Source organism: Poecilia latipinna, unplaced genomic scaffold (genome assembly GCF_001443285.1).
Source record: "Poecilia latipinna isolate Pla-1442-1.1 unplaced genomic scaffold, P_latipinna-1.0 Scaffold2681, whole genome shotgun sequence".
NCBI lineage: Eukaryota > Metazoa > Chordata > Actinopteri > Cyprinodontiformes > Poeciliidae > Poecilia > Poecilia latipinna.
This window is the reverse complement of record NW_015115297.1, coordinates 40,725-50,655: the sequence shown is the minus strand read 5'-3', so window position 1 is coordinate 50,655 and position 9,931 is coordinate 40,725. Positions and strand designations below refer to the sequence as shown.

Genomic DNA, 9,931 nt, shown 5'->3' with positions numbered 1-9,931 from the left:
CCACGTGTGGCCACAAGGAAAACAACAATGCGTGTTGACGTCACAGAATTACAGAGTTTAATCCAATATAAGACAATGCACAAACTTACACCAGAAACTGCAGAACAACGGAGACAGACATTCATTTACCTGACAGACTTGGAAAAGAAGGAAAGAAAAAAATGCAAAGACGTCTTTGGAGAAGTTGCAAGAGCAAATCTGATTTGTTACTCTGTGTAGAAAGTTTAATCTTCTTTTCTTTAATTTATTCAAATAAGGCGTATCTTTGTTCATCCAACCAGGAGCTATCTCTGACCCTCTATCTGAAGCCAGACACCCCTGCCGTGTTTACGGCTTTTCACAGATGAGTGTGAAAAGCTAGAACTTCCACTGTATTGTTTTCCACACAGACAAAAGGCAGTTCAAACGATCCTAGCAAACCATCCGCTGTAACTACAGGTAACATAAAGGTCAATAGGCCAGAATACATCACTAATTTCAAAACCACAATTAGGGCATTTGAATCAAGACATGTTAAGTTTTAAAACGAGCTTATTTTAAATTTATTTTCTCAACACAGTTGAGGTTCTCCAGCCCATAACCCGTCAGCAACCTTGTAAACCCACCCGGTAGTAATTTTAAGGTGTGAACGAACAGTGAGCAGGCGGTACCAGGACCTTGAGATGTGTCACAGTGACAGTTGCAGGAGGTTTTTTCCAGCAATTACGAGGATAATTACAAAAATAAATAAAAACTATTTTACTATCTTCAACATTAGACCCATGGTTTTATTCACAAACAAGTGTATGTTGGAAAAAAATACATTCTTGCCCATAATCTGTTGGAGGGTGCAGATCCAACCCACCGATGGGTCTGGTGTCTTAACAACATGGAGGCAGAGGAACTGACAATCAGTTCAGTCATTTTTAGACTGAGGGCAGCCAGACTGATTTATTCTGCTGATATTGTTATTGTTGGCTAAATAATACTGTTGAGGGACACAAGAAGGCCTCCTGATGCACACATAAAGAAATGTAAAAAAAAAAAATAATTGAAATTGAAATTCAAAAATTCAAAAAAGGGGATTTGGGGCATCGAGGATAAAAGGGGCAGGAGCTCAATCCCCTCTACTTCGTCCCCCTGCACATGCCTGCTCTTTTTTATGACTTCCTACATAACAACTCTACTCTGTAAACATATTTATTCCCTCCCTCTTCTGTGCAGCAGGTTGAAGATGGCTGTAACCAGCCTGTAGTTAAATGTATGAAGTGAGGTTTTCATTATTTCTTCACAAATTAAAAAACATTTAGTGAAACTTAAACTAGTTTCTGTTTTAGGAAGTGAAACCACTGCAACTCATCCAGCCATCTATTGTCTGGACTTGCTTATCCCTGCAGGGTCTGATGCCTATTTGCAGCAGTCATTGGGCGAGAGGTACAATCTTCCTTCCTCTCACCCAATGAGAGGTCGGGAGATTAATTGCTCATGTTGCCAGTTAATCTAAGAATAACCAAGAGAAACCCATGGAAACAACCAAGCACAAACACCCTGACGGACAATTCCAAGGAACAGTTTTCCTATCAGGCATGTTTTTCGGGTTGTGCATATAGCAAACAGCTGATAGCAGTTATTGCTGCCAAGGATAGCATAACAAGCTTTTGGTTTAGAGGTTAATTATTTTTTCTCACAGAACCGGGTTGGTTTGAATAACTTTGTTTCTCTCCATGAATGAAATCATAATTTGAACATTGTTTTTAATTCACTGAGGTAGTCAGATCTAACTGTACTAACATGTCTTTACAGACAAATATATTACCTGTCAAATTGTCTTTTTGTAGAACCAGTTTCAACAAAACCAAACCTGAACACAATATTTTTTATGACCTATGGAATCAGGAACTTTTACACAGTAAATGTTTAACCCATTGTAAGACAAAGGTTATATGTACAGTGCTGCACCTAGAGGGTATAAAAAGTTAAAACATCCTGCTCATCATACTCTTATCACTATGTGTTCCGGTGAACTGCTAGGAAACCACTTCCTTCTGTCACTCCCCTGCACCTTTCTGCAGCTCCCCTCTGCCTGTTAGTGAGGAGAACCAGGTGGACTCAATCTTCAATCTCCTAGCAATCAGAGTGCACCTACTTTAGTGTGGCTGACCTGTCAGTCCTGGTTTGAGAGCATGCGATGCAAACAGTGCTGAAGCATTTGACTCAGAACTGTGTAAAAGTTTCAACAAGCTGTGAAAGACAGCCGGTAAGGCTCAATGCTGCTGCTCACTGCTGAATTGTTTGTTGTATTATTGGTGTTGTACTGTTTAGTCTTATTGAGGTCAAGTTAGTGGATTGAAAAGAAAAAAAAAGGAAATACACTTGGTGTTTATTGGTTAAAGTAGAAAGAAAAGGGAATGTCGGTGAGGGTATTTAACAAATTTTGATAAAAAAGAAATGCCAATATATGTATGTCTGTGTTTAATCAACAAATATATATATATATATATATATATATATATATATATATATATATATGAGATAATTGGTTTGGTGGGGTAGGAATCTGATTTTCACAATGTTATTTACTTAATGTCAGAATGTAATAGATGTCTTTCTGTTTCTTTTTGAGGTTTTTCACCTATTGAGATGAGCTATGTGGGCCATCATGTAAAAAATAAAGATGAGTCAACAAAATTAAAGTCTCTCTGAGTGGGATCAAGTTGAAAGTTCACAGTGGAAACGATCCTTTTCAAGTGAGGATCACATAGTTAATCAAACCAGAAAGAACTTGACACTATGTTATCTTCCCTTCAAACATGTAGGTTAAAGTAACCAAGATGTGATAGAGCACAAGGTCCCTTAAATAGGATTACTCAATTTCAGACCAAGAAAGTCTAGGTATTCTACTTTTTCGGGCAGTATGAAATGACCTGATCTGATAGAATTGTTTTTGCAGGATCAGGTAGATCCTGCAGTGCAAGTAATGGCCTTTAAAGTCTATCAGATAATTTTTCAATCTTTCTCAGAAAAATCACATCACTTGGGTTGGACGTTTGTTTTTTCCAACATTGTGATAGAAGAATAGAATAGAAACAGCATTAATGTCCCACAGAGGGGAGACTCAGGTGATGAGTGTAAAAACTGAATTTGAAGGACAGCTGAATTTATATACTAACAAGATTAAAATATAAGAAAATACTGTCTGACTTTCACAGAAAAAGAATCATATTGGTTTGGTGAGCATACAGTCCACATGGAGACATAAATACAAGCCAAAAGTCTAAAAAAGCCAAAGAAAGTTTTTCAGAACAATTGGTTGTTACTGAGTGGATATTTACATTGAAACTTGGTCATCAGTACAGTTCCAACATATAAAAAAGAAATTATTATTTAAATAAAAATTAAATATCACAAATATGGTTGATTTAGTCACAAATTTAAAATTCATAGCACAAAAACAGTTATTTTAAAAAAGCCTGCTTTTATTTTTGAGTATCTCTGTTATGATCAGTCGTGGGGTTTTGGGTGCTACTTGATTTTGTTGATTATTGTCGTTAAGGGTGTTCCATACTAATTTCAGTGTTGAGTTTCTTAGTTCTTCTTGTCTTTGGCTCTTTGTGTGTTTGTTTGGATTATTATTGTGTTGATTTTTTAGGACTTGGTCCAGCTTAATCCTTTTGTGTTCTGGATAAGTTCCCTTAATGTTCGTCCTGTTTCAGTTGCTATCTTGAGATTTTTCTCAGCTGCTCTATATTCTCTTCATTTGTAATGTCATTTATCCATCTTTATCGTGGTTAAAAGCCTGTCAGTTTCTTCACCTCCTCTGCGGAGCCTTCCTTATGCAGTTGTTTATTGACCATCATTCTTCACCTGTATTCTCCTTACAACTGTTCCTCACATGCATTTTTTCAGTTAGATACAACTTTGATGATTTTTTTTTCTAATTATTTGTCTTCATGAAATATATTTTGCACATTTTCTTTTACATGCTAGTACAGGTCTCTTAGTATCAATGATGGGAATCACCAGAAGAGTGTTGAGAAAGTTTTTGGGAAAATTGTTGTCGTCTTTTTTAGGATATTATGCCCTGTTTCCACTGAGCGGTGCAGCACAGGTAGGTGTGGTTCTGTACATTATTTTATAAAATACTCACCTACATGACACACTCAATGAACTGTGTTGTGTGACACCAGCAGCTCCACTCTAAGCATCTCAAGAAGCCACATTATCTACTCAAACAGTTACTAAAAGCTATTATAAATACCTGACTGATCAGCCATCACACCTTAGACACTTTTAGTTGTTTTTCAGCTCATTGTGTGGTTTGACTCTCCTAGCTAGTTTTTTATGTAGTTTTTCAAATCCAAGTCATATTAGTTAATGATTAAGACGAGTGTTTTTTATTTTTCAGAATGTTGTCTTGACACCAAACTGTTCCTGTGAGATAAATGAGTTTTCTCTGTGCTGACTCATGTCCTCCATTTATCTCTGTCTCTCATGTGATCAATGTCTGATGTAAGAAATGGACACCAGCTTGAAGTAATCAAGTATAAGGTGTGATTTGCGCACCTAATCCTGAACTACTTTTGTTTCTGACAAACTGAAACTGTCTCTAGAAACAAACAACATGGTTGGTTACTGGTCCCCTTCTTTAGACAAGAAACATTTGTAAAACTAAGACATAACTTATTAATCTGCAGAGAAACATACATTAAAATATGTTTCTCTATGTTCATCTGCCACATTTCCTCATTTTCCTGACTTCATACCTCACAACTCTACTCTGTAAACATATTTATTTCAGGTTAAATATGGGTGTAACCATCTTGTAGTAAAGTGTAGGAGCTTAAGGTATTATTTCCTCTCAAATTCAAAATGTGTGTAAAACTTAGATTACGTTCTGTTTTAGGAAAGGTAAAACAAGTTTGCCTCATTTGGGAATATTCCTTTGATTCCTCTGGCTGGTCACTTAAGGAGGTAGAGTATGACATTAAAATGAAAATAGGAATATATGGAAAAAGACACAAGAGAGAAACATTCAGACACATTTGCTCGTCTATGAATGCTGATACTGACCTTTAAAATTTGATAAATAATGAATATAGAAAAACTGTTCCTTATAAGTAGTTATCAGAAACAATATCTAAAAATATCTCTTTATCATTTCATAATCCAGATCTAAAAATAAAAAAGAAAACACTTTTTGTTGAGGTTCATTCATAAAATTAGATTTAGGAATTTATGGAGGTTGTTTCCATTAAAAGGGAAAAACAAATTTGACAAGAAGCTCTTGATTCTGTTGAAATTTGAATGTCCTCAAGACATTCCTGCAGTCTACATTATTCCTACTCTCCTCTCTTAATGGTATTAAAAGTGTCATAAGTGTCATAAACCGAATGACACTTTATGACAACAGTCATAAATATTCATGAAGGCTTATTCATGTTCATGACAGGTGTTATGTCATGTTTGTGAAAGTATCATGTCAGTCTTATTCAACCCCCTTCAAATAAAGTGTTACCAGTTTTATTTGTAGTACAAATTGAAAACTATAATTTATTTTCCTTTCTGTACATAATTATATCATACTTTGTTGATTCTCCCTGCACCACAACAACAAGAACTATAATTTGTGGCTGTAATGTGACAAGGGTTCTGAAAACTTATGCAGCTCACTGTGAATTTTAACAACGTTTGTTGTGTTAAAATTTGGATTTAATGCTGCATGGTGGTGCCGTTGCTGTTATCTTGCATCAAGAAGGTCAAGGGGTGAAACTGTAACAGTTTCATACTACCAAAAATTACTAAAACTCATGTTTAGTAACAGGAGAATCAATGAAACCATATTTAATTGTCATATGTTTTAATTATTAAAAGGATTTGTAGTCAATATAATCCTGGTTTATGTTGAATGTCAGTGGTTGTGTTGGGTTTTATTTTATGTCATAGACGGATTTGACAGTAAAGACATTTGATGTTTTAGTGTTTTGGTAGTGCAGTGCCTGTTGGGGCATTTGCTTTTTCTTGGATTTCTAATTGGCTCTGATCCCTTATATTTGGCTACATGTTGAATTGTAGCTGTGCAACAGCATTAAATCTGTTTCTGCTGTGCAAGACTGATATATCTTTGCTAATCAGACTACAAATAGTGGAAATTTGCAGAAGGTGAGAAATTGGGAGGTGGAGGGTTAATTATTGTTGTCTAAGAAGAATGTTATTGTGAGATTAATCTCAAAGAATTCCCAGATGTCAGATTTTCCTCTTGCTGGCTCCATTTCAGACAAGTTTATTTGTGTAGCACGTTTCAGCAACAATGCAGTTCAAAGAGATTTACATCATAAAATCACAAAAATATAGTTATTAAAAAAAACAACAAAATCTACAATTGAGAAAACCAGTAACAAACATTTTTATGAGTGCCATCAATACACATCGAATATGTTGGTCAATGTTCATTTTATTTTGGCCACTGAAGATAAATATTCTCCTCTGATGCATGACCAAATGGACAACAACCCATGAAGCCGTAGCAGGTGCAGGGCTATAGGGAGGACTGGGGGAGCGGCTGCCCCCAGGCCCGGGCCGGATGGGGCCTGGGTCTGGAGGTGCCAGGGAGGGAGGAATAGTTTCAAGTCGCTTTAATGTCTGATTAGACAGAGAAAGTCTGCCCTCACCTGTTCAGAAAGGTGTATGTAATGTTAGTTACTGTCCCTCAATGGAATATATAGTAGTCAGTCCCAGTGACTGTTTCACTCACGGTTTAGCCAATGTGCTTCCTGGGTAAAAATGAAACGAGAAACCATCATTGCCTCAGGGAAACTGAGGCAATGATGATATTTTTATGAACTTGTGTTATTCTGTTAAACTTTAGTGAAACAGGCCCCTGCAATTAAATAGAGCAGCTCCTCTCTGTCCCCTCCCCTTCAGACTTGGAGACTTTGAAGTTAGGTGGAGTCAACATCTAATGAAGGTGAAAGCTGATTGGCTGTAGCCTCTCTGCACTGACACATGATTAGTACATGAGAGCTGAAACTAGTTTTGGTTTTCAGGAAATGAAACTCAAGCAGCCAGTGTGCTTCAGAGCAGCAATGGAGCAGAATCACCTGGACCGAGAAGCTATCTCCTGTTCGATCTGCCTGGATCTACTGAAGGATCCGGTGACGATTCCCTGTGGACACAGCTACTGTATGAACTGTATTAAAGGTTACTGGGATAAAGAGGATCAGAAAAGAATCTACAGCTGCCCACACTGCAGAGAGACATTCACACAAAGGCCTGCACTAAAGAAGAGCATCACATTAGCAGGTTTAGTGGAGCAGCTGAAGAAGACCGGACTCCAAGCTGCTGCTGCTGATCACCGCTATGCTGAATCTGAAGATGTGGCCTGTGATTTCTGCACTGGGAGAAAACTGAAAGCCATCAAGTCCTGTTTATTCTGTCTGGCCTCTTACTGTGAGAAACACCTTCAGCCTCATTATGAAGTGGCTCCTTTAAAGAAACACAAGCTGGTGGAGCCGTCCAAGAACCTCCAGGAGAACATCTGCTCTAAGCATGATGAGGTGATGAAGATGTTCTGCCGCACTGATCAGAAGTTTATCTGTTATCTCTGCTCTGTGGATGAACATAAAGGCCACAACACAGTGTCAGCTGCAGCAGAAAGGACTGAGAGGCAGAGAGAGCTGGAGGAGAGACGAGGAAACATCCAGCAGAGAATCCAGGACAGAGAGAAGAAAGTCAAAGAGCAAAAGGAGAAAGTTCTGTTCATAAATCGCTCTGCTGATAAATCAGTTGAAGCATGTGAGAAAATCTTTATTGATCTGATTCATCTGATCCAGAGAAAAAGTTCTGATGTGAAGAATCACATTAAATCAAAGCAGGAAGCTGACATAAGATGTTATATACATGAACAGAAGAGGTTGGAGCAGGAAATTACTGAGCTGAAGAGGAAAGACACTGAACTGAAGCAGCTCTTGGTTACAGAGGACAACATCCAGTTTCTGAAAAATTACATCCCAGAATCCTTCATTAAAATGCATCAAAACAGAGTTTCTAATTATTCTACGTACAGAATAATTTCTGATTTTCACCAAATATCAAGTCTCAATGATGTAAAAGCAGCTGTCTCAGAAGCTGAAAGTATGGTTCAGGAAACTGTGGCCAACAGATGGATGGAGATTTCCCTGACAGAAGCATCATTAAGTCCCACAGTCAAGGACAGAGATGAACTTTTGAAATATTCCCAGGAGCTAACACTGGACTCAAACACAGCAAACAGATATTTGTCTGTCACAAGAAACAGAGCAGTAAAGAAGGACACAGAACAATTTAAAGACGACTCTGAACGGTTTGATGGAAGCTTCCAAGTGTTGAGTAAAGACTCTCTGAGTCGATGTTCTTACTGGGAGGTGCAGAGCTCTGGTAGATTCACAGTGGCTGTTGCTTACAAAGATATCAGCAGAAAAGCCAGAATAAATGAATGCACATTTGGGCTAAATGAAACCTCCTGGGCTCTGGAGTGCTGCAAACTCATGTATGTATTCAGACACAACAAAACTCTGACTCTGATCTCGGCTCCTCGTTCATCTAAGATAGGAGTGTTCCTGGATTATGGAGCAGGTGTTCTGTCCTTCTACAGCGTCTCTGAATCCACGACTCTCCGCCCTAATAACCGTTTCAGCGTCTCTGGAACCAGGACTCTCCTCCACAGAGTCCAGACCAGATTCACTCAGCCGCTGCTGGCTGGGATACGACTGTATGAAACTGGAGACTCAGCTGAGTTCAGTCAACTCAGACAGGACAGTTTTTATAACACCACAACTCGCCTCAACAGAGTCCAGGCCACACTCACTCAGCCGACGCCTGCTCAAGCACAAACGGTTGAGTCTGACTCTGACTCTGAGTATTCGAGACCGACTCGCCCTATAATATCGATGGAAACGTTTCCTGAGTTTTAAATGTGAGAGAAAGAAGAGCCTGATAGCTGCAGGGAAACGACATTCTACTGTGCAGCAGCTCAGAGAAGAAATGTGCATAGTTTGATATATTACTTTCAAAGTTTGAATTAGTTGTATTTTTTAAAAATGTTCCTCTATTATCCGGTTTACTAGAGTGTTGATGTTAGAATTACTAAGCACTAAAGCCTCCAGGTTGGCCTCTCAGTCTAGTTTTTATGTAAAACAGATTAGTGATCAGAGCATTGTATAGGAAAGAGGCTCAACTAAACTTGTAAGTTGTATATAGTGTATTTGAACTCTATATTATAACCTCATGTCTTCTCTCCATAAAAGCAGGCCGATGAGTCCTAGATACGTCTGGCAACTCAAATAGGTCAGAAAGTTCTCTGAGTTTTAATGTGAGAGAAAGGAAAACCTGATACCTGCAGGGAAATGATATGTAGACTTTTATGCATGATGGATGTGATTGGCCTCTGGTGTTTGTTTCTTTTATTGTCACCTAGAAATATGCATTTACTGAGCTTGTTTGTCAACATCTTATTTAAAGCTATGATTCAGTTCAAAATTACATTTTCCTTAATATTTTAAAACTGGTTTGGGAGAGGGTTTAAGTAATTATTGTGAATTAAATAATCAATGTTAATAAAATATTTAATTCTTTTTCACTGGATTTTTTTCTGTGAACTCAGAAACTGAGGCAATGACGGTATTTTTATGAACTTGTATTCTTGTTACTTAAATCATAAGTTGACTGTTTAGTTTTAAACCAATAGAGCAGTTTCTGTAAAATTAATCATTTTGTAACATATAATCTCTAATAACAGCTTTGTTCTGTTCTTTAGATACAATTCTCCATGTAATACCATGTTGATGTCGCAATTTGCATATATGTGAACCAAAAATAAAGTGTGAACATAGAAGTTGTGGAGAAAAATCTGATCTGTAGGTTTGTGATTTATGAATTGAATGTGTTCTAATATCATCGCCTCCTTCAATAATCTCTT

General features: G+C 37.6%; 1 protein-coding gene across 1 annotated transcript; it reads left to right on the top strand.

Moving 5' to 3' along the window:
* The first annotated feature begins 2,014 nt into the window (after positions 1-2,014).
* Positions 2,015-9,861, top strand: LOC106938751 (tripartite motif-containing protein 16-like). The gene is made up of 2 exons (XM_015020896.1): positions 2,015-2,236; positions 7,023-9,861. The coding sequence occupies exons 1-2, from the start codon at positions 2,168-2,170 to the stop codon at positions 8,925-8,927; spliced, it is 1,974 nt and encodes a 657-aa protein (XP_014876382.1). The 5' UTR covers positions 2,015-2,167; the 3' UTR covers positions 8,928-9,861.
* Positions 9,862-9,931: the final 70 nt, after the last annotated feature.